Genomic DNA, 24,105 nt, shown 5'->3' on the forward strand with positions numbered 1-24,105 from the left:
TGGCAGCCCTGGCACTGCTGGGAGCCCTGGCAGTGCTGGGAGCCCTGGCACTGCTGGCAGCCCTGGCACTGCTGGGTGCCCTGGCACTGCTGGGTGCCCTGGCAGTGCTGGCAGCCCTGGCACTGCTGGCAGCCCTGGCACTGCTGGGAGCCCTGGTGCTGCTGGGTGCCCTGGCACTGCTGGGTGCCCTGGCACTGCTGGCAGCCCTGGCACTGCTGGGAGCCCTGGCACTGCTGGCAGCCCTGGCAGTGCTGGGTGCCCTGGCACTGCTGGCAGCCCTGGCACTGCTGGGAGCCCTGGCGCTGCTGGGTGCCCTGGCGCTGCTGGCAGCCCTGGCGCTGCTGGGAGCCCTGGCACTGCTGGCAGCCCTGGCAGTGCTGGCAGCCCTGGCACTGCTGGGAGCCCTGGCACTGCTGGGAGCCCTGGCACTGCTGGGAGCCCTGGCAGTGCTGGGTGCCCTGGCAGTGCTGGCAGCCCTGGCACTGCTGGCAGCCCTGGCAGTGCTGGGTGCCCTGGCAGTGCTGGGTGCCCTGGCGCTGCTGGCAGCCCTGGCGCTGCTGGGTGCCCTGGCGCTGCTGGCAGCCCTGGCACTGCTGGGTGCCCTGGCACTGCTGGGAGCCCTGGCACTGCTGGGAGCCCTGGCAGTGCTGGGAACCCTGGCACTGCTGGCAGCCCTGGCACTGCTGGGTGCCCTGGCACTGCTGGGTGCCCTGGCAGTGCTGGCAGCCCTGGCACTGCTGGGTGCCCTGGCAGTGCTGGCAGCCCTGGCACTGCTGGCAGCCCCGGCAGCAGGGTCAGATGGTGCCTTCCCTGGCCGTGTTTGCTCTGTGCCATCCAGCTGCCAGCCCCAGCCCCGGGGAGCTGCGAGCCCCAGCTCAGCTCTTTGTTCACCGCCCCGCACCGAGCCGGGGAGAGAAGCTGCATTTCCCCCCTGCTTCCAGGCTCTCCATTCTCGCCTGACTTGTGTTTTAAGTGGTGGGGAAGCAGCAGAGCCACAGCGAGAGGGCAGAGGGAGGTAAGCGCCTGTTTTCAGCCGCCGGGGCTGGCTCCGCTCGCCTCCGCCGCTGCTGAACGGGCTGGTGCGGAGCCAGGGCCAAAGGGGCGGCTGTGCACGGAGGGGGAGGAGGAGGAGGAGGAGGAGGAGGAGGAGGAAGGCAGGGCCCCGCGGCTGGGACGGCGGTGCGGAGCCGGGGCGGTGAGTGCGCGGCCGGGAGCGGGGGAAGGTGCCGGGGGCGGCCGGAGGAACGCGGGGAGCAGCGGGACCCCCCGGAGGGGCTGCACGGCTCTGCGGGGCCGGGGGTGGCTTTGAGGCAGCTTCGGGCTGCGGGCGAGGAGGCTCAGCGTGGCGGCCCCAGGCTGTGGCTTGCACACGAGGGTGTCGCTGTGGGACACGGTGGGACTGTGAGACCCTCCCTGTGCACATAGAACCGTGTGCCTGGAGCAAACCCTGAGCTGTGTCCCCAGCCAGGAGGTCTGGGAGCAGGGGTAGGGGTGTCTGCGGGCAGGATCTGTCCCATCCCGTGCCCCAGCCCCTGCAGCCAACGCACCTCCCTGTTATCCAAGGAGCAGAACTTGTGGCCAAACAGCTCCTGAACTGCAAAGGGAAAGAGCCCAGAGGTGGCTTCTGCAGGAGTGAGCAGCACAGACGTGTGCTGCGTGTTTCCAACCCCCTTTTTCTAAGCAGGGCCCCTCTGAAGGTGGTTGGGGAGAGCACATGTGGGCTGGGGTGTCCCAAAGGCGGATCCATGCTCTGTGTGCAATGAAACAAACTGCACCCAGGGCTGAGACAGGGCTTTAGTTGGTGTCTGCACACAGAGAGGTGCTGGGGGGTCACCCCACGAGCTGCACACCCAGCAGTGCATCCTGTGCTGCATTGGTACAAAACCTGACAGAGCACATCTTGTTCTGCTCAGTGAGTCCTCTGCCTGGGGTGGATATTGAGGAAACTCTCATCCCTCCTCTGGCACCTGGCAGGGCAGGGGGTTCCATCCTCAGCAGGCTCTGATCCTTCCTCAAGAGCACAGTCCTGACCAAGCCATGCACGTGAAGTGACTGTGCCCACCCCATCCCTGTTGATGAGGTCTCAGGCAGACAACCATTGTCAGTCCAGGACATCCCTCATGAGGACAGGTGTCTGTCCTGAGCCCACATGTGCTTATTCTGATCAGTACCATCTCACTATCAGTTCCCCTGTGCAGCTGCACCTAGTGTGTGCTGTTTTGCCAGTCTCCTATGATGCTTTACCCTGGCTACAGCAGGACCCTGAGTCACTGGGGGGGATCTCAGCAGCCCCACTCTGGGCTGTGCCCCCAGGAGCTGCCCAGCCCCTTGCACAGCACCCAGAGACACTACCACTGACACGGTGCTGAGCAGCAGGGCTGGCCAGGGCTCCACAGCTTGTGCCAGCAAGGTGTTTTTTGGGATTTGCAGGTAGAGATGTCTTACATGAGCTGTGCCTTGAGGGCAACCATCCTCTGCCGCCTGCCAGCCCCCTGGAGATGCTCCCGGCCCTTCAGCAGCTCCACGGGCCCCACGGTGAAGAAGAGTGTCCCATACCAGAAGACATTGCAGGAGGAAGGCTCGGGGAGCAGAGAGCCAAGCCAACCCCTGCCCTCCTCAGCCCAGGTCGTGGTGGTTGGAGGGGGTAGCATGGGCTGCCATACCACCTACCACCTGGCCAAGCAAGGTGTCAGCAGCGTGGTGCTGCTGGAGAGGGACCGTCTGACCTCGGGCACCACTTGGCACACGGCTGGTGAGGCTCTGGGCACAGTGTGGCTGCTCCCTGGGCTGGGATGTGCTCCTTGTCCATGGAGCAGACCCATGGCATAGGCTGGCTCCAGATGGGCCAGAGGTTGGGCTTGGAAGGTGGAGAGTTTCAAGGTGTCTGGGGTTTTTTTGGCATGACTTTTTGTGTTAAGCAAACATCCTCCCAGATTTTCTTCCCTTTTTCCCCCCAGTTTTATATGGCCACAGGGAAAAGAAACAGCTGGTACCTGCTCAGCTCTTGCCAGAGCAGCAACTGCCAGAGGCACTACAGTAGTTCCTAATTAGCAATTACCCATTAATGTCTGTTGACCCTGGGAGGATATTTCATCCTCTGCCTTATTTCTCCACTTTTTTTTCCCTTCTTCTCTAAGCCACTTTTGCTTGGCAGGGAGAGGAGAGCAAGAAGAGGTTAATTCAAGAAGCTTTTTTCTGGGGGGGTTGTCTCTTTTGGGGTCATTTGCTCCATAACCTCTTTGCATCCCCGTTCATTTAATGCCCAAGTATAGCAGAAATCAATGGTTTTGTAGGACTCCCTCGTTACCAGGAGATGGAGCAAGAACCCCAGGGGCAGGGTGATGCGAATGGCAAACCCCTCCTGTGCCAGCCCAGTGCGGGTGATGGGGAGGGTGGCAGAGCCTCCTGCCCATGCTGTGGGCTCTGTGTCCCCCGTGGGCAGGTTTGCTGTGGCAGCTGCGTCCCAGCGACGTGGAGGTGGAGCTGCTGGCACACACCCGGGACGTGGTGAGCAGGGAGCTGCCGGCCGAGACGGGGCTGCACACGGGCTGGGTGCAGAACGGGGGGCTCTTCATCGCCTCCAACAAGCAGCGCCTGGATGAGTACAAGAGGCTCATGTCGGTAGGAAAAAGCCCCTCGGTGTGTGTCCCCAGGCTGGGTGGGCTGTAGGAGGGGATGTTGAGCTCCTGGCCATGCTGGGGAGTTCAGGGTGGTTGAGTCCTTGGATGTCTGAATGGCCCAGCCCTCTGTTTCCACGCAGAGAGCTGCAGCCAGCCTGGGTTGTGCTTCCAAGGCAGCCCTTTGGCTTCTGTGAGGCTGCTGAAATCAGGCCAAATGCTGGCAAAGTGGGTAAAATTAAATACAGCCATGGAATTCTGCCCTGTCAGGTAGGGGTGGAATCATTTTCCAGCTGCACATGCAGCTTGTGTGGGAATAGGAGAGCATAATCTCTGAGGTCTGTGCATACCCTCCCACCCCATGCTGGATATTGGGCTTGTCCTGGGGCAGCAGTTGCCTCATTTGGGAGGGAAACGTGACCTGGGGATCTCCTTCTCCTCCAGTAGTGATAAGCAAAGGTTTTCACACATGGTGGGGGTGGGAAAGGCCCTGCAGAGCTCATCCAGCCCAACCTCTGCTAAAGCAGGTTCCCCTGGCTCAGGGGCACAGGGACGTGTCCAGGTGGGTTTGGGAACCTCCTGAGAAGGAGCCTCCACACCCTCCCTGGGCAGCCTGGGCCAGGGCTCCCTCACCTCAGCACCAAAGGAGCTTCTCCATCTGCTCCAGTGGAACTGTTTGTGTTCCAGCTTGTGTCAATTACCCCTTGTCCTGGCACTGGGAGCTACAGGAAAAGGACTGGCCCTGTGCCCCTGACACCCACAGAGCTGCTCTCAGCAGGTCACCCCCAGCCTGTCCTGGTGATGGGGTTGTTCCTCCCCAGCTGCAGGACTCTGCCCTTGCCCTTGTACCTCTTGTTGCCCGTTTCCTTGTCTGCCTGGCAGCTGGGGAAGGTGTATGGTGTGGAGTCCTACGTCCTGACCCCATCTCAGACCAAGGACCTGTACCCCCTGATGAACATCAGTGACCTGTATGGCACACTCTACGTCCCCAAGGATGGCACCATGGATCCAGCTGGTACCTGCTCGAGTCTTGCCAGGGCAGCAACTGCCAGAGGCGCCACGGTACTTCCTAATTAGTAATTACTCATTAATGCCTGTTTGACCCTGGGAGGAGATTTCACTCTCTGCTTTCCCCCACTCCTCCTTTCCCACTGGAGCAGAGCTGCTCCTGCAGCATCAAGACTTTGCCCAAGAAAGATGTTGTTCTGTTCAGCTTTGATGCCCATCTGTCTCCCAGCAGCAAAGCTGGCAAGAACCAAGAGATCCAGGGAAAAGACAGGGTGGAATAAAAAGGCCTTTAGGAGCAAGACTTGAGTGAGCAGAAGTTTTGGGGTCAGGTAACATAATCTGCTCCTCAAGGCAGAGACTAGCAGCCCATCCTTGGTGTGTTGCTTTGCTCATGTGCATGTAAATACTAAACATCCCCTGCAGCTGTGGGTGCAGCTGTTTAAACCTGCAGTTAAGGGAGGATTATTGTTACCAGCAATACTACTAATAGCTGCTGGGAGAGGGGCATGGCCAGTGCCAGACTGCTGCTTGGATTCACCTCTCCCAGGTTTTGGGGGCTAGATGTCAGGTGAGTTGGATCCCTTGTGTCCCTGCCCTGACTCTGCTGCTCTTCCTCTGTCACCAGATCATTGAGAACTGCCCAGTCACTGGCATCCAGGCCAGAGCTGATGATTTTGGGGTGAAGAGGGTATATGCAGTGGAGACAGCCCATGGGACCATCCAGACTCCCTGCGTGGTGAACTGTGCAGGTACGAGGCACAAAGCACAGTGGGGAGGGTGGGAGACCAGGGCTGGGGGTGGCTTTGCCCCTGTGAGCTGCAGGCTCTGCATCAGTCCTTGTCCCCTCCATCTGGCTCTTACCCCCAGACTGCTGCAGGTCTCCAGAGTCACAGAATCCCAGCATGGTGGGGGCTGGAAGTGCCCTGCAGAGCTCATCCAGCCCCAACCCCTGCTAAAGCAGGTTCCCCTGGCTCAGGGGGCACAGGAACGTGTCCAGATGGGGTTGGAAACCTCCTGAGAAGGAGCCTCCACACCCTCCCTGGGCAGCCTGGGCCAGGGCTCCCTCAGCTCAGCACCAAAGGAGCTTCTCCTGGTGTTTAAGTGGAACTGTTTGTGTTCCAGCTTATGCCCATTACCCTTTGTCCTGTCACTGGGCACTACAGAAAAAAAGCATTGCTCCATCCTCTGACACCCAGCCTTTCAGTCCCTTTAACTGTACTTAGTCTCCTCCTGGCTGAGCAGCCCCAGGTCCTGCAACCTTTCCTCCTCACACACGTTCCATCCCCTCAGCACCTTGCTAGCCCTGAGCTGGCCTCTCTCCAGCAGTTCCCTGTCTCCCTGGAGCTGGGGCTGGTGCTCAGCCTGGGGCTGCTCTCTCTGCAGGCGTGTGGGCGCCTGCCCTGGGCCGGCTGGCGGGTGTGCGGGTGCCGCTGGTGGCGATGCGGCACGCCTACGTGGTGACTGAGCGCATCGAGGGCATTCAGGTCAGTCCCCTGCAGCTGCAGCTCAGTCCCTCTCATTGTCCCCACAGGGGCACAATCCCTGCCCTGGGCCTGCTGGTCACACTCTTGCTGATCCAGGCCAGGATGCCCTTGGCTTTCTTGGCCACCCGTGCACGCCGCTGGCTCCTGTTTGGCTGCTGTCGATTAACCAGACCCGCAGCTCGTTCCACTCAGCCTCACTGGGGTGGTGGTGGGGTCTCCCCGTGGTTCTCAGCCCCCTCTCAGCCTTCCACTGCCCCTCCCTGTGTCTCAGAACATGCCCAACATCCGTGATCACGATGCCTCGGTGTATCTCCGTCTCCAAGGCGATGCCCTTTCCATGGGTGGATATGAGCCAAACCCCATCTTCTGTGAGGAGGTGAGTGGTGCTGGGAGGTTTGCTGGGGGAAGGAAGCAGGTTTCCAGGGAACCCATCTGAGGTAGGGCACAGGTATCAGTGCCTCAGCCTCTGGTACCAACCTTTGCACAGCACAGATAGCATCTTCCCTTTGGGTCCATCTGAGGCACGGGTATGAGATGCAGAGGCAACAGGAATGCTATGAAAAGATTGGGCTTGGAGGGATTTAAAGACCACTGTATAGTCTCTGCCCTGCTGCATCATCCCTTTATACAGGTGTCTTTATTCAGACCCTGCCCCACACTTTTAGCTTGGTTTAGGAAAACCCAACAAAGCCAGAGTCTGCAAAGCAGCCTCTACCTGCTACAGTCTCCAAGGCTGCCAGGGCCAAGAAGTTCTTATGCCACCAGCTCTGCTCTGTTTTGTGCCTCAATTCCTCTTTCCCACCTGCAGGTGTCTGAAAAATTTGCTTTTGGCCTCTTTGACCTGAACTGGGATGTTTTCATGCAACACATTGAAGGTGCTGTCAACAGAGTGCCAGTGCTGGAGAAAACAGGCATTAAATCCACTGTCTGTGGACCAGGTAACGTGGCTGCCCTGGCACTGTGGGGGCTGCCCTGGCACTGTGGGGGCTGCCCTGGCACCATGGGAGCTGCCCTGGCACTATGGAGCTGCTCTGGCACCATGGGAACTGCCTTCCTCCAAAGGTCTCACTAGAGCCAAGGTGAAACTTCATAACCTGGGGAGAACTAAAACTCTGAAGGCAGGGAGAGAGGCTGAGGTCTGGTTGCAATGGTGTCATCTTCCAAAGGGTGGCATCCCAGGATTAGCCTAAGTGGAGAAACACCCGGGGAGCTTCTTGCTTTGGTCCAAATAGGGATGGCTTGTGTGGATTTCCAGCCCACCTTGTGCCCCCTGGACTGGGTTGTTAAGGGGGAAGGTTTTTTCCAAGCAAGAGGCCATTGTTTTAGCAAGTGGTATTATTTGTGCTAAATGTTGCTAGGCTGATGCCATCAGATCTACATCCCAGGCTGGTGTGGGGTTAAAGGCCAGAGAATGGCTGCAGCAGCAGCTGGAGTGATGCCAGCCATCAAACCTGAGCCCTGCACACTTGGTTTGGCCTTAAAAGCTACCACATGCTAGAAGAAAAGGAAGAAAAAGGATTAAAAGATCTTTTACTTTTCCATGAAGCATTTAAAGGGCTGTCAGGGAAAAGAGGGCACATCTCCTGCCCTGCTGCAGGTCAGGCATGACATGGACAAGCTGGAGGTCTTGGCCCTGGGTACAGTGGGTTTGACTAAACATGGTGTGAGCAGAGCTGGTGGGGAGCTGACTTCTCACACACGTGTGTCTCGTGGTTGTAGAACAGTCAATGTCATTCCCAAAAGGTCAGTGCTGCTCCTGTGCTCCTCCTTGCTGTAAAGCCAGGCTGGGCTGAGGCAAAGAGCAGCCCCTTGCCCTTTCTGCTGGGTGGTAAGTGTTTCACCACAGGAACAGCTCCTGTGATGTGCCTGGGGCACAGGGGCTGAAGGCAGATCAAACTGGAGGTGGTTTGAGCTGTTTCTGCTCCAGCTGCTGATGCAGCCCTGCAGCTGAGTCCCTGTGCTGACACCTGAGAGGCCCACAACTGGACACAGTAGTCCAGATGTGGTTGGAGAGGTGCAGGTGGGAGATGCCTGAGCTGAGATGCTGGGAAGGCCTCAGTGTTGGTTGAATTCTGGCCCCACTGACCTCTCTGGGGGCAGGAGCAGCCCAAGGGCAGCACGGGAAGCTGAGAGATGCTGCTCCCAAAGCACATGATGTGTCCTCACAACACCTGTCCTGGCCTTGCTGGCACATTCCCCCGTGTATCTTGCAGAATCATTCACAGCTGACCACAAACCACTCATGGGGGAAGCCCCAGAGGTCAGAGGCTTCTTCCTTGGCTGTGGCTTCAACAGTGCTGGTAAGAGAGACCTGAAGGGCTCACACCTCGGGCATCCCCAGTGCTGGCATCATGTCTGGGCTCAGCCCAGCATCCATAGCTGTGCTTGGCCTCCTGTCCTCACCTGGATGCTGCCTCTTCCCCCAGGGATGATGCTGGGAGGTGGCTGTGGGAAGGAGCTGGCTCACTGGATCATCCACGGCCGGCCAGAGAAGGACATGTATGGCTACGACATCAGGCAAGTCTGTGGGCTCCTGCCCTGATGCCCCTCATCCTGGGCTGCTCCTTGGGGATGGCTTTGGAGGCAGGACTGGATGCTGGCATCAGGAATGGCTGTCAGGCAGCATCTGTGCCCCAGCCTGTGTCCCTCTGAGGAGCTGCAATCAGTTGTGCTGGATGGCTGTAATGAATTGACACGTAGGGTCTGTCTCTTTGGCTTTGTTCTGCCTCTGTGCAAACAGCTTCCACCAGCCAGGAGGAGACTGCAGGGGTGGGAAGGGGCAGGGTAATTACATTTGGGTTTTGTTGTGCAATTAGTGCTGTGCTTAATCCTCTGAGTTAATAATTGGGGGTGATGTTTTCAACAGGAAAGATTAGCTTTCCCCCACCCCTGTCTGCAGCCTGACCTGGGCTGGGAGTTGTGACTGTGCAGGTGTTGGCTCTGTAATTGCTTTTGGCTTGCTCAATTGCATTTGATTGGGTTTGGGGCTTTCTTAAAGGGCTGCTGGTGACAGCAGCCACCTTGTCACAGGGACAAAGCTTTCAAAATCATGTTTGCTTTAGTGGCAAAGCTGGTAAATAACCCCTTGACTCAGGTGCTGGTGTGTGCTGAGCTCAGTGGGAGATGCCTCCAGCAGCCCTGCAGCCAGGCCAGCCATGGGCCAAGCCTGGGAAGGAGGAATCCACTGTCAGAGGAATGGATTGGCACAACAACCATCATGGGGCTGACCTGCACTGGGAGACCCAGCACTGCTCAGACAGGGGGCTCTGTGGGTTACCTGAGCATCCCCTGTGTCAGCAAGCTGGTGTCAGTCCCATTCTTTTCCTTCTGGTGGAAGAAAAAGCTACTGTGCTACTCTTTAAATAACTCCCTTTCCTGCACATGGGCATATTCATCCTCTTGAAACACTCACTTGTAAATATTTCATCTGGCAGCTGTTGCTCCTGTCTCTGCTGCCAAATATTCGGTGTGTTGGTGAAGGGGCTGAGGCTGGCAGGGGGGATGGAGCCCTGGTGACATGCCATGTGTCACCTGCTCCCTGTCCCATGCCAGCAACAGAGGCAGCTGCCCTCACAGTGAACCCACAGCAGCTTTTGGGGAGCATCACCTGGAGCTTGCACTGCTGCAGGGCTCGGGGATGGTGCTTTGCCATCTCCTCAGCACCCAGCTAGTGAAGCTGAAGGTATTAAAAGGCTTTACAAATGACATCTTGTCTTACCTTTCACCTGCTGCTTGCCTCCCTTTCTCCAGCCCTGGGAAGGGTGCCAGGGGTGCCTGAGGCTGCTGTCCCTGTCTCACTGTCTCTGGTGATAACATCCCAAGCGTGTGCTGAAGCGACAGGTTCCTTCAAGGAGCTTTTCTGTCTGAAAGAGGAAAATATGTCAAACCAATTTCAAATGGCTCAGGGTCTACTTCTATTTCAGTTTAGGGAGAACTGAAGGAAAAATGTGAGGAATGTCCAGGGCTCTTTCCTTTGTCAGGGCTGTTTAAACCTGGGCTGTATGAGGTGTGTTTGAGGCCATCCCCACGCTGAAGCAGAGAAGAGTTAACCCCAGTCCTCTTTCCCATTGGTTTTTTTCTACCCCTCCATCAGGGCTGTATTCTGCTCCCAGTTGCTCTGGGGTAGATGTGGCTGGAGCAGGGCTGTGGCAAGCAGCCAGCTCTGGCAGGCAATGCTGTGGCACGATGCACCAAACCCTGCCTGGCTCCCCTACCCACAAAACGGGTGCAGCAACAGCGACTTCACCCCCCAGCAGCTCCATCCACACCAAGAAGGAGGAGGAGGAGGCACCCTGTGAGCTGATGAGCTCATGTAGATGCTGCCCTCTCCCTGCCTTGCAGGAGGTTTCACCATTCCCTCACGGCCAACAACCGCTGGATCCGGGAGCGGAGCCACGAGTCCTACGCCAAGAACTACTCGGTCGTGTTCCCGCACGACGAGCCGCTGGCGGGACGCAACGTGAGGAAGGACCCTCTGCACCAGGTGAGGACACACTCCTCCCTCAACAGGGCCACTTGTGAGGGCTGTGGCATGCAGGTTGCTCAAGAGGGTCGTGTTTTCCCTGCTTGCTGTATGTCACTTGCAGCCTGTTGCGTCTCTCTGTGGAGGGAGGCTGGGGCACGAGGAGGGAGCCACTGGTTTTGCTCCCTGGAGCTCACACAGGGCTCTTCCATGCTCCCACCTTCACCAGCTGCTTCCTTGCACAAACCTCTGTAGGTGAATGATTTTGAGATCTGGAATATTTCTGCATCTGGAATGTTGTGTCCAGTTCTGGGCCCCTCAGTTGTAGAAGGACAGGGAGCTGCTGGAGAGAGTTCAGAATACATCAAGGGTGGGTGTGAGGAGGATGGAGCCAGGCTGTGCTCAGTGATGGCCAATGATAGGACAAGGGGCAATAGGTATAAGCTGGAACAGAGGAGGTTCCAAAGAAATAACATGAAGAATTTCTTCCCTGATGAGGTGAGGGAGCACTGGCAGGGGCTGCCCAGATGGGCTGTGGAAGCTCCTTCTCTGGAGACATTCCAACCCAGCTGGATGAGTTCCTGTGTGCCCTGCTCTAGGTGCTGCTGCTCTGGCAGGGGGGTTGCACTGGATGAGCCTTCCATGTCCCTTCCAGCCCTTGAGATTCTGTGATCCTGTGAAAATGCAGAGAACCCCCCCCCCCCCCCCCCCCAGTTTCTAGAGGTTTGCTGCACCATCAGCATCACAGCACCATCAGCTCAGAGCCCCCCAAATCCCCTCATGAGACGCTCAGAGTGACCCAGGGCCAGTGCCTTGTCCCACCCTGTCACTGCTAATCCCAACCCTGGCAAGAAACAGCCCCATTCCTTAAGCCCATATGTGCTCATCACTAGTTCCCATCACACCATCCCTCTTCCAAGGGAGAGCAGAGGCTCCAGCAGTGCCCCAGACATCCCTCCCCTCAGCCCCCGCTGTTTAGTTGACAGCTCAGTTGTTTTCTGTCACTGAGGATGCAATTTCTGGTTTAATGGCACATCTAATAAGCGATGCCCATTTGACTGACAGCCTGGTATTTAGTTGTGCAGCTCCAGAACATGTGCTGTGTTTTATAAATAGCCACTGAATCACTGCTGAACTGTTCAACAAAACCTATTCTCTTCCGAACAGAGGCACCAAACAGAAATATCTTAATGGATCCCTAATTAATTGCCTGCAGAGAGCTTTTCCTGAGAGCACAGAGGAGGAATGAGAAAGTTGCCATGTACATTTGAAAATGCTATTATATCATTAGTGCTGTAAACATTGGGGGCAACCTTGCTCTCTGGATTCAGCATCGCTCGGCAGTAATCCGTAGCACAAGCGTTTTGGGGGAGTGCACAGCTGGGCTGCCATAAAGGCAAATGCCTTTCTGGGGGTGGGGGGCCAAAAATATCAGGCAGTTTGCAGGCAGCTGGGGTTTGCCACTGTTCTAAAAGAACAATTGCAAAGCTGATTTTATCTGCTGACAGCCAAAGCTGAGGGGTCACGAGGCAGGTCGGGAGCGTGCACATAGGGAGGGCAGCCTGGGCACTGCTCAAAAAAGGGGGACTTATTAAAAATCATTTGTTTCTCTCTCTCTGGTTTTGCTTTTGTAGGAGCTACTGCAGCAGGGCTGTGTTTTCCAGGAGAGGCATGGCTGGGAGAGGCCTGGCTGGTTCAGCCCCAAGGGAGCAGCCCCGGTAAGCGTGGCACACGTCGTGAGGGGCGTTCAGCCCAGAGGGTACCAGCTGTGCCCAGGGTGTGCAGGATGCACCCTGCATCTACAGGGTGTGCAATGTGCTGCAAGCAATTGTGTGTCCCTGAGATGGGTCCGTAAAAACTGTTGGGCTTTAATTCACTGTAACGGTGGTCAGAGGGAGATCTGTGTGTGTGTTGTGGCTGGCTGGCTGCCTGTCCCTCTGCAACAGGCAGCACCTGCCTGCAATGCCCCTAAACAGCAGGCACTGATCTCACTTTGATTTATTGAAGAGAACAGTGGGGAGGGATGCCGGGATGGGCACCCATCATTGGAGGCAGGGATGCTGGGGAAGAGATTCATCCCTGTGGGCTGAGATTCTGGGGAGGGCACCCATCACTGTGGGCAGGGGTGCTGGGATGGGCACCCATCATTGCAGGCAGGGATTCTGGGATGGGGACCTATCACTGTGGACAAGGATGCTGGGATGGGGACTCATCATTGCAGACAGGGATGCTGGGATGGGCACCCATCATTGCAGGCAGGGAAACTGGGATGAGCACCCGTCATTGCAGGCAGGGATGCTGGGATGGGCACCCATCACTGCAGGCAGGGATGCTGGGATGAGGACCCATCATTGCAGGCAGGGATGCTGGGATGAGCACCCATCATTGCAGGCAGGGATGATGGGATGGGCACCCATCATTGCAGGCAGGGATGCTGGGATGGACACCCATCATTGCAGGCAGGGATGCTGGGATGAGCACCCATCATTGCAGGCAGGGATGCTGGGATGAGCACCCATCATTGCAGACAGGGATGCTGGGATGAGGACCCATTATTGCAGGCAGGGATGCTGGGATGAGCACCCATCATTGCAGGCAGGGATGCTGGGATGAGCACCCATCATTGCAGACAGGGATGCTGGGATGGGCACCCATCATTGCAGGCAGGGATGCTGGGATGAGCACCCATCATTGCAGGCAGGGATGCTGGGATGGGGACTCATCACTGTGGCCAGGGATGCTGGGATGGACATCCATCACCACAGCCAGATCCTGCATGGACCTATTCCCCTCCTGGCATGTGGGAATGTGACTGGGAGCAGCTCCTTGGCTTTGACCCCACATCATCTTCCTCACTGCCCCCATCTTCCCCCTTCCCCCCAGGTCCTGGATTACGACTACTACGGTGCGTACGGGCAGCAGCGTCACAGGGACTACACCTACAACCAGCTGCTGAAGGACGAGTACACCTTCGACTTCCCCCCTCACCATGACATTGTGGGTGCACCTCTGGGCACATCTAGGGCTGGGGCTGGGAGGGGAGGGGTTAGGGGCAGCTTTGGGTAGAAGTGGGGAGGCTCAGGCCAAGGAGAAGCAGTGAGCTTTGCTCAAACACAGGGAGAATGTCCCCAAAAGATTAACTGACATGCATGGCCAGTGCTTGGAAACCTCAGCAGAGAGACCATGGGCACTGAACTGCTGCTTTAACAAATGAAAGAGTTGAGACCAGTGTGGGGGAAACACCCAATTTCATAACATTTAGCTGTTGTCATTGGTAAGGGTCACTGTGTTAGTGAGGAGAGGAGTGGGACTGGGTACCCAGGAGGGTCTGTCAGGCTTGCTCTGTTCAATACCTGGCTTTCAGGGGTGTTGTGAAGCCTTGGTGCTTTTGAAGGCACCAGGTTGAGGTGTCCTGAGATTGTTTCTGCTTACCTAGATGGTTATAATGTGTGTTCCCCTTGCTGGGGTTAGACTGTGGCTCAACTTCAGCCAGGTGTTTGTTCTCACTCTAGATCAGGAAGGAATGCCTGACGTGCAGAAATGCCCTGGCTGCCTTTGACATGTCTTACTTTGGGAAATTCTACCTGGTTGGGCCTGAAGCAACAAAAGCAGCAAACTGGCTGTTTACAGCTGATGTGAACAAAGCACCAGGTACCTGCTCAGCACCTTTACTTTGGCTGCAAGCTGCCTCTGCTGAGGGCTGCCCTGGGAAACCACATCTTACACTGAAACAAACCAGGAGGAACCCAAACTGGCTTTTCTTTCAGATGCTGCTGTTGCAGAGGGAATGGGAAGTGTGTGGGAGTAGCCTTCGTCAAGTAATGAATGACAGGACAAGAGGAAATGGGTTCCAGTTGCCCCAGGGGAGGTTGAGGTTGGAGCTGAGGCAGAACTGTTTCCCTGAGAGGGGTGTCAGCCCCTGTGCCAGGCTGCCCAGGGAGCTGGGGGAGTGCCCAGCCCTGGAGGGATCCCAAAGCCGTGGGGCTGAGGTGCTGAGGGCCAGGAGTTAGTGGTGGGCTGGGCAGGGTGAGGGCAGGACTGGGGCTGCAGGAGCTTTTAAAGGGCTTTTCCAACCAAAACAACTCCATGGTTCTAAGCTGCACCTCTCTAGGGCTGGGAAGCAGCTTATGGCATTTCCAAGGGTGCAGCTTCAGCTCCTCACACAGATCTCAAGGGGGAAAAAGCCTCTCTCCTCACTCCCTGCTGCTGTTGGGACATCTGGGGCTGGGGGCTCATGTAGTGATGAGGACACGTTTCCCTGGTACCCCCCTGTCTCTGCTGGGGCTGTGGCTCTGTGCTGGGCTGGTTGATGTGCCCATCTGCTTCCTGCAGGCTCCACTGTCTACACCTGCATGCTGAACCAACGTGGTGGCGTGGAGAGCGACCTGACCGTGAGCCGCATCAGCCCCGGGCAGCCAGCCTCCCCCCTGGCCCCTGCCTTCCAAGGTAAAAGCCCTGAGCACAGGGATGTTGGGGCTGGAAGGGTTTGCTCCAGGCTTTACCCTCCTACAGTTCAGCTCCTGCTGCCTTTTTCAGCTATGCCAATGCACACAAAGAGCTGTCCTGTCCCAGAAGCCACGCTGGCAGGTTCAGTCCTAGGCTTGCCAGCATCAGCTCCCTCCTCACCTCACTCAGGGGGGCACAGGCACAGGGGTGATTGCATTTCCCTAATGGCAGCCACCTGGCTTTTTCCACCCTCAGCTCTTGGTCCCCTGTAACCCAATTATCCCCCTTCTCCCTCGGGGCCTGCTCTGCTCATCATGCATTATTGGGTTTGTCCAGCCTGGGCTGGCAGCTCTGACCTCTCCCCAAGTCCTTATCAGCTGCAATAAAGAGGGATTGAAATGGAGCTGAGCAGGCAGCCCAGAGGGCAGAAATGGCATTAGGCAGCAGCAGAGGAGGAGGACACTGAGGTGGTCTCTGGCAGTGCTGCCAAGTACTGGGGCTGCCACCAGATAGGAGGTTTGCTCTCAGGTGGCCAGTGCCCACAGAGCCCCATCCCCATGCAGTGCCACCTTCAGATTCACTGCTTGGAAGGGCCCAGCTCTGCAGCACTGCAGCCCCTGGCACCAGCCCAGGGTGTAGGTGCTATCTCACCTTTGCCCTGGGGTGGTTAGGTGCTGGTGAGCTCTTCCTTTCCCATGGGAGAATGCCAAGTCCCCGTGTCTGGGGCACTCCCAGGTGCCAGGAAGCAGATGGCAGAGCTGCAGGGCTTCCCAGGCAATGGAGGAGTTTAATCACAGCAAAGTCTATTTTTCCAATTACTGTAGGTGGTTGCACTTATTATGGTTATGACAGATTATCAGAGAGCAATTTTGTAGTGGCAGGAAAGACAGAGGGAAGATTGATTACATATTAATGAGCTCTCAAACCCCATCCCTGGGGATTTTTCCACCCAGGGTTACTGGCAAGATGAAATTCCTCCTCATACACAGTGCAGCCCTGGCACTGGTTGTGGCCTGGTCACTGCAGCCCTCCCTGCTCCCACCTGTAGCTCCCACCTCTCTCAGCACCTTGGCACCTATTCTGTTCTGGTACAAAAGAGAAGCTGTTTCCATCCCTTTTCTTGCCAGTTCCCCCAGGGCTGTGTAAGCTGGAGAGACTCAGGGCTGCAGCTCAGTCTTTGGAGGGCAAAACTGACCCTGAGCTGAGCTGGACATCGTCCTCAGCCTGATGTTTGTGAGCCTGAGAGGCTACTGGGGTTATCTTCCAGGGGATGGCTATTACCTGGCTGTTGGCGGGGCCGTGGCTCAGCACAACTGGTCATACATCACTGCTGTGCTGCAGGACATGAAGCTCCAGTGCAAACTCCTGGACTGCACAGAGGAGCTGGGCATGATAAGCATCCAGGGTCCCCTGAGGTGAGTGCAAGGGAGAGCATCTTGGCCCCCTCCTTTCACCTTGACCATGGAGGGATGGAGAGGGATGGAGTGAGTTCCTATGTGACCTACTCTAGGTGGTCCTGCTCTGGGCAGGGGGAGTGGGACTGAATGAGCTTTGGAGGTCCCTTCCAGCCCTGGAGATTCTGTGATTCTGTGAGGGATGCCTCAGACTCAGGCCAGGTCCCTGAGTCAGACAAGGATAGGTGTGATCCCCACAGCACCAGGCCATGGTCCATTTACTCCATTTACTGGGGAATCAGCATTTCTTTCAGGGCTCTCACAGCATGACATATCACCCACACCAGTTCCCCTTTGGAGGGACAAATCTGTCTTGCCAACAAGCCAAGCAAGTCAGGGCAGACTGCTGAGTTCCCTCCTTTCACTGCAGCCACTTTGCTCTTTCCCCACAGCCGAGTCGTCCTCCAAGAAGTGCTGGACACTGACCTCAGCAATGAAGCTTTTCCCTTCTCCACCCACAAACTCACCAAGGCTGCAGGATGCATGGTAGGATGGGGATGGGCCTCCAGCTCCCCTGGGGGATCTACTCATGGGGGTGACCCCTCACCAGCCCACACAGCCGAGCATCCCAGTGTAGGGAACCTGTCAGCCCCAACACTGCTGCAATGGGCTGCTGGGAGGTTTGGTGTGATTCTTTTGTTGGAAAAGGCCAGAGACTGGGGTGTTTTCCTCCCTGTTGGCTTGCCAGGTGCCAGCCTTGTCTCCCAGCCTGTCTGGCAGTGTCATAGCCCAGACTGAGCCTGGGGAAGGGCCACGGTGACTTAAGGCTTTGCAGTGCTGTGAGAGACAAGAGACACTTCTCACAGATTAGGGACAAGTGCTGAGGATAGATTTATTTGACACTCCAGATCCTCTCCTTTTTCCCCCCACTCCTCAGGACAATTTCTTGTAAAGCATGTCAAGCACTGGCAGAAAGGGCCAGGCAGCCTGCAGAGCTGCTGTGTTTGATCACAGGAGAAGTCTGACAACCTTAAGCTTTCTTTACAAGCACAGATCATCCTGCATTTGCCCAGACTTCAGGGCTCGTGGCAGTGGTCATGCAAGAGAAGAGCAGCAATGGCAATGCTCCATGGTACCAGCTCAGGCTAAGCCCCTCAGTGCTACAGCAAGGGGATGAGGAGCCCTTTGGGGTGATGCTGGAAACCAGTATGGCTGCACTGTTAGGGTGCTGGTGGGGAGTTACTGGGGGAAGGACAGTGCATCCTCCCCCGTTTGCTTGGGGCAGGGCTGGGGTGGTGTTAGCAGACAAGATGAGCACAGGACAGCACAAGCACTCTGTGCTGGGCTGACAGTCCTCAGCAAGCTGTGGAAGCATTGAATGGTTGGGGGTGGGAAAGGCCCTGCAGAGCTCATCCAGCCCAACCCCCTGCTAAAGCAGGTTCCTCTGGCTCAGGGGCACAGGAACGTGTCCAGGTGGGGTTGGGAACCTCCTGAGAAGGAGCCTCCACACCCTCCCTGGGCAGCCTGGGCCAGGGCTCCCTCACCTCAGCACCAAAGGAGCTTCTCCCTGTGTTTCAGAGGACCTTTTTGTGTTCCAGCTGATGCCCATCACCCCTTGTCCCCCCATCCTGATACCCACCTTTCCCAGGTTGGCAGCCCAGCACCGCTGCCAGGACTCACGGCCGTGCCTCACACATCATGTGGCATCACTCAAAGGTGTTGAGGGAAGAAGGCTCAGCCTAAAGTGGTTTGGTGTCCTTTGCTGTGTGACAAAGAGGCAGATCAGTGCTCAGGGCTTGCTGTGAGGTTTCACAGCACTTGGTTGGGCTCCTCTGTCTCACCTAGTGCAGGACAGTGAGAAAAGCACCTTAAATCTCTCTTCTCTCTCCTCACCTGGCAGAGATCAACATGGCCTGAAGTTATCCCTGGGGAAAGGGGGTGATGGCAGTCCTTTTGGGGAGCTTTGTCATGTGTGAAGCTGCTGATTTAACCTGCTTAGAACACCCTAAATAGAAGAGTTGGTGACTATGAGGTGTCATTTTGTTAGAAGAGACACATTCTGGGAAAACCCACTGCTGGCCACTTTGGGCATGGGGGGAAAACTTTTGCAAGGTTTGCCTAAGAAGCTCTTATTCATTCTTGGCTTCTTATTCATGTTTCCCCCCATGAAATATTCCTCTGTTACAAGAACATCCCTTGGGACGAGGGAGTTAAGTTTGTACCCCGTCATGGGGTAGGCAGATGTGGGCAGGCAGCATCCCTCTCCTGCCCAGAGTTGCTGGCTGGTGGTTAGGACTGTGCTGAGCATTTGCTCTGGCTCTCAGGTGCTTGATGGGAGACAAAGAGGGTGAAGGTGCAGTGGTAAACGTTGCAAAAGGCATTAGGAAAGCAGGGAGCTGCAGGCAGGCTGGGTATTAGTGAAATTGGGTTAAGCCGCTCGCGGCCACTTTTCATTCAGAATTAAAGTGGCTTTAATTCAAATGCAGCTGGCTACTGAAGGGATTGCTGCTAAATCACATTAAGACTTCTTGATTTGTGAGCAAGAGCCTAGCCAGGCTTCAGAATGGTTTAAGTAAGACACAGATTTTGCCCAGCTCAGATTAACCCCTCCTCCTTCCCCAACCCTTCACCATCAGTGTGACCTGAGCTCTGGGTGCCCAAACCCCACAGGGTTTCCAGTGTGCCTTGGGATGAAACAGTGGCACAGGGGACCCAAAAGCCAATCCTTTGTTGCAGGTGGTCTGTTTCCACCAGTGAGTTATAACCCTCCCCTATGGCAAGCTGATAACACCTTGTAATAATCCACTTGTCCCCTGGGGAAGGAGTGTAAATGTTCCTGCCTTCAGGAGCCTGATCAGCTCAGTTGCATTTCCCTTCAAGTTTATAAAAAAGAATCCAGTCCTGTGAGGAAGAAAGAGCTGGCAGAGGTGTTGTGGCTTCTTTTGAGTTTAAATACCCTGAATGAAAGGGCAGCAAAAAAGGTTTCCTGGCCCAGGGGAGTGTGAGAGCTGTAGGCTGGGGGCAGGACTTTGGGACTACCCTTTGGGAAGTCTCCTTCAAGCTTACATGGTGAGCACAGGGGACTCCATCCCATGCTGAAATTAGGAGGGTTTCTCAGGACATGAGGCTGAAGCCTTTGCTGATATTATCCCCTTCCAGGGGGATTCAACTGAACCCAACATCTTTGAGAAGTTATGGCTGAGATTTTCCTGCATTAACTCAGTAGTTGGAGCAAACCAGCTGGAGTGAAAGGAGAGTTCCAGCAGAGTTAACAACTCTGCAAATTACCAGCTGGTTTGTGAGTTTATATATAGCATGTGTCATTGTACTGAAGAGCAGAGAGAGGTCCCTGTTTGAATGGCTCTGCTGGATGCAGGGTAACAGTCAGGTTTGTATTTTCTAGAAGGCTTTAAATGCTTTTGAATTGCTGCTCAAAGGCCAGGAATTGATGCTATTTCATAGCTCCAGTTGAAACCTTAACAGAAAAACCTGCTCCTAGGAGAATTCAACAGAGAGCTGACAGGAGCAGCTGAGCCCAACCCTCGACATCCTCCTTGGCCTCAGTGGTGGGATGCTCATCCCAACCTGGGGTACACACATGTGGGTGCAACCCCAACCCCTGCCTGTGCAAAGCTAGCCCTCCCTTCACAGTGCCAAGCCTACCCCTAACCCATGGCCCCCCAATCACCCACTGGCCATCCTCACAGCAGAGAGCCCAGGCACCCTTTGGTACTTGTTGTGCCTATTACTGTCTGGTTTGTGCCTGTTGTCTCTTGGGTTTTATACCAGGGATTAGAGCACAGCTGAGCCCAGCTCCCAGTTGTAGTAAGAGCTCAGCAAATGGCAAGATGCAGCTTTTGCCCCAATGGCCTCCAGAGGCAACCCCAAAGCTCTGGAGCATGCCTGGCCAACAGAACCAGCCTGGAAGCCTCTTCCTAGCTGAGAACTGCTTTATTAAGACTACAGATCACAGTCTGTCACGAAACTCATGAGTTAATCTCTTTCCCCAAGCAAGATGTGTGTTTGCAGTTGCTGTGCATCTGAAGGGATGAGCCAGAGGGGGTTTTGTGGGGGAGGAAGCAGAGAAATGCAACTCAGACTCCAGGGAAAGTGCCTGAGCTGAGGAGTCCCCAGCCAGCCTGGAAAGCTTTGGGAGTGCAGACAGGAGGGACAACAGGAGGATGCAGACAGGCTTGCCTGGGCAAGAAGGCACAGGCAGGGCAGTCACAGCATGGCCAGGAGAGCTGTGCCCCAGGGGGCAGGCAGGGAGGCATATCTCTGAGGATGAGCACCCTCAACAGGGCTGAGTCCCCTGTGCTGCTGATGGGAGTGTAGGGCCTCTGGGTGCCTCTGCCATGGGAGAACCATCCCAAATGAGGGACATCGCCAGGGGACAGCAGCCACAAGGTACCTCAAAGCAGGACAGTCCTGCTGGGAGCTTCCCCCATCTCGGGAGGCTTCTCCAGTCTGACAGCTGATTTGAGTAGGTGCAGGGCTGGGGGTGCCTGTGGGCTTTCTTCTGGTCTTGCTGGATCAGCAGAGGGAGACAAAAGCCCAGAGCATCATGGTGGATGCTCCAGCCTGGGATTGCTGGGCAGAGGATGCTGAATGCAGTCCTGTCCATCCTTCCTGGGAACTGATGTGGCTGGGTTTGAGGTGCCAAGCTTTATCTGTCCAGAGATGAGAAATCAAGTCTGAGCCTGGCTTTGTGCACCAGAGAGACCAAAGAAATACCTTCCATCAAAGCAGGGCGACCACCTGAGTGAGTTCCTGAGTGAGGCTTGGCCGCAGCCATGGTGGTGTGTGGCTCTGAGGCCTCTCCCAGCTCCATCCAGAGGGGTGTTTGGCCTCTTGCATTTCACAGGTCCGTGCCGTGAGGCTGACGTTCGTTGGGGAGCTGGGCTGGGAGCTGCACGTGCCCAAGGCAGACTGTGTGAAGGTTTACCAGGCGGTGATGCAGGCGGGTGCCCGGCACGGCATCGCCAACGCCGGCTACAGAGCCATCGAGAGCCTCAGCATCGAGAAAGGTTTCTTGCTTTCTGTACAGCAGCACTTGCTGCTTTGCCTCTGCCCAGGGAACCACGGCAGAGGAGTTTTTCCCAGCTTCAAGGGTGGGTTGGTGTGACTGGAGGTCAGGCAGTTCCTGGGCAGAGATGCCACCAGCCCGAGAACTCCTGCTGAGACTTGCCCAACACGGGCTCTTCTCAAGGGTGCTTTGTCCAGGGCCAAGTGCATCCAGGGGCATCCAAGAGGCAGGGGGGATGCCATGTTCTCCCGATGCTGCTCACCCTGGGCTTGCTGCCGTGGCAGGGAGAGGCTGGGTGAGCTGTGCTTGCTGTCTGCAGGGTACAGGCACTGGCACGCAGACCTGCGCTCTGATGACACTCCGCTAGAAGCCGGCTTGGCCTTCACCTGCAAGCTCAAGACTGGAATCCCCTTCCTGGGCCGGGACACTGTGGAGGCTCAGAAAGCCAAAGGCATCTTCCGCCGCCTCGTCTGCTTCACCACGGAGGAGTGAGTACCAACCAGTGCTCAGCACCCTCCAGGATGGGCACCCTCAGCCCCCCCATACACCCCGTTCCCCCGGGGAGCTCAGTTGCAAGACAGCTCAGCTGCTTTCCACGCTCTAATTCCCTCTCTAATTTAAATCCCACCGTGAATTCCCTGCTGGATGTTTGATGGTGTCACAGGGAGTGGGTTTATCTTGTTTCACCCACAGCACTGGGAGGATTTGCAAACGGGGCTGGGAGGGACTTTGGCAGTGCCAGCAAGGTTAAAGAACCCGTGGGCAGTGGGAGCCTCAGCACGTGGGTTGGCCACGGGCAGAGACGGGGTCTGGTGCTCCCAAAGCCCCTCTAACCCTGTTGGCATCCTGATGTGGGGCTTTGCTGACAGCAGCTCTGCCTTGGCCTGGCAGGAAGGTGCCCATGTTTGGCCTGGAGGCGATCTGGAGGGACGGCAGCGTGGTCGGACACGTCCGTCAGGCCGACTTCGGCTTTGCCATCAACAAAACCGTCGCCTACGGCTACATCCGTGACCCCGCTGGGGGCCCGGTGAGTACCGAGCCCCTGCCAGCACCAGCCCCTCTCTGGGGTGCCTGAGGGGCGGTGAAGGGCTCCTTTGGGTTTGAAGCCAGAAGCACAAAGCCGTTGCTGAGGCCGTTTGGCCGGCGGGAGGGTGAGGGAGGGATGTGGCGGCGCCGTCGGTCTCGCCGCTAGGCCCTGGCTGTGCTCTGCAGCCCCAGCGCTGCCTCAGGTGGGAAATGCAGCCAAGGATTTCACTGCAGCAGGGAGATAACTTCTGTTCCAGGGAGCAATGGCAGAGCAGCAGGCTCTTCATTAACCCTGGGAGACTCCTGGGTAGTGAATCAGATGCTCTCATTAAGCAGCGTGCTGAGGGCAGAGGCCAGGGAGGCCGTGTGAGGGCAGAGGGCTGTCGATGACATCCCCAGGGACCCTCCCTGTCACAAACCAAGAGCAGTGCTTTTGCTTTCATCTTCCTGCTTGCCTTGACTTTCAGTCCTGCATCGGTGCAAGACTCAAGTGGTTTCATGTTCCAGTTGCCCCCTCAGCCCCTGGGGATGACCTTTTCTCCCCAGAGTGAATGTTCCACTCTAGACATTTCTTTCCCTTATCCCTTTCCCTGTTGCTGTGGTCCTTCTGGCAGTGAGCTCCCACAGCCTGGCTGTAAGTGCATCTTGCACTGGGCACCTGCTGAAAAGATCCCCAGGAAGATAAAAGCACCAGTCTCCAAAGCCAATGAATGCTGCATTCCTTCTTGGGGTTTATTTTTTAAGCTGAATGCTTTAAAAAAAATCTCTTCTCCTGCTCTGTATGCATCCTCCTGGGATGGCAAAGCTGGGTGGGCTTTCTGTGGCAAGCAGACCTGTGGGCTGGTGTGGGAGCTTTGCCAGGGATGCAGCTGGGATGCTGGCAGGAGGCTGGTGCCCCACCGCTGCCTCACAGCATCTTACGAGGGGATTGCCATGGCTCTGCCTTACAGGTCTCACTGGATTTTGTGAAGAGTGGCAGTTACAAGCTGGAGAGGATGGGAGTCACCTACCCTGCCCAAGCACACACCAAGACCCCGTTCGACCCGGACAACAAGCGAGTGAAGGGCTTTTACTGACAGCGCGGGCCAGCGGCTGCGGCAGCTGTCGGGATGGGGAGGGGGAACCTGAATTCCTGCCCCTTCAGGTCCCCCAGGGTCTGCTGGGAGAGCTGGGCAAACATCAGTGGACTCGGGAAGCAAATTTGGGTCAAATTAGAGAGGAAGAGATTCCAAAAAGTCAGAAGATTTCGTTGCGCTGTTTTGGAAATGAAGCAGTACCACTGCAGCAATAATTCTTTTCCATGGGTTAATTGGCCTGAAAACAGTGTTTTGCTCGACTGCAAATGAAGTGGTTTCAATTTTTCACTTTGCTGGAAACCCTTTTCCCCAAAATGTAGTTTCATGCTGCCTGGAAATGAATTTTTTAAACTAACTCTACTGTTAATACAGCTGTAGCCTCCAACCCGCTGTCTCTCTGCTCTCTTGTTGCATCTGTCCCTGTTCTGATGGTGTCACCTCATCCTGGCTGTGCCTTGGGGACCTGGTGCTGAGGTGGGAGTGTTGGGAGGGCCATGGAGGGAAGGGCCAGGGTGCCCAGGCTCACACCATGTATCCTCTGCCTGCTGCAGGGTTGTTCTGCACTG

General features: G+C 56.4%; 1 protein-coding gene across 1 annotated transcript; it reads left to right on the forward strand.

The window, feature by feature from the left end:
* Nucleotides 1–1,178: 1,178 nt before the first annotated feature.
* Nucleotides 1,179–23,539, forward strand: SARDH (sarcosine dehydrogenase). Its single transcript, XM_062011703.1, has 21 exons — nucleotides 1,179–1,195; nucleotides 2,431–2,752; nucleotides 3,443–3,621; nucleotides 4,500–4,679; nucleotides 5,251–5,374; nucleotides 6,009–6,109; nucleotides 6,381–6,485; nucleotides 6,918–7,047; nucleotides 8,323–8,409; nucleotides 8,536–8,626; nucleotides 10,451–10,592; nucleotides 12,206–12,289; nucleotides 13,455–13,568; nucleotides 14,084–14,222; nucleotides 14,904–15,017; nucleotides 16,285–16,432; nucleotides 16,864–16,957; nucleotides 21,276–21,438; nucleotides 21,757–21,925; nucleotides 22,329–22,464; nucleotides 23,414–23,539. The coding sequence occupies exons 2-21, from the start codon at nucleotides 2,437–2,439 to the stop codon at nucleotides 23,537–23,539; spliced, it is 2,742 nt and encodes a 913-aa protein (XP_061867687.1). The 5' UTR covers nucleotides 1,179–1,195; nucleotides 2,431–2,436.
* Nucleotides 23,540–24,105: the final 566 nt, after the last annotated feature.

This window comes from Colius striatus, chromosome 19 (genome assembly GCF_028858725.1).
Source record: "Colius striatus isolate bColStr4 chromosome 19, bColStr4.1.hap1, whole genome shotgun sequence".
NCBI lineage: Eukaryota > Metazoa > Chordata > Aves > Coliiformes > Coliidae > Colius > Colius striatus.

Bases quoted from the DNA above. Each gene is read 5' to 3' on its own strand.
- SARDH (XM_062011703.1), top strand. From the start codon at position 2,437: ATGTCTTACATGAGCTGTGCCTTGAGGGCAACCATCCTCTGCCGCCTG. The intron at 7,048-8,322 runs GTAACGTGGCTG...TGTATCTTGCAG, and splicing joins ATCCACTGTCTGTGGACCAG to AATCATTCACAGCTGACCAC. The intron at 14,223-14,903 runs GTACCTGCTCAG...TGCTTCCTGCAG, and splicing joins TGATGTGAACAAAGCACCAG to GCTCCACTGTCTACACCTGC.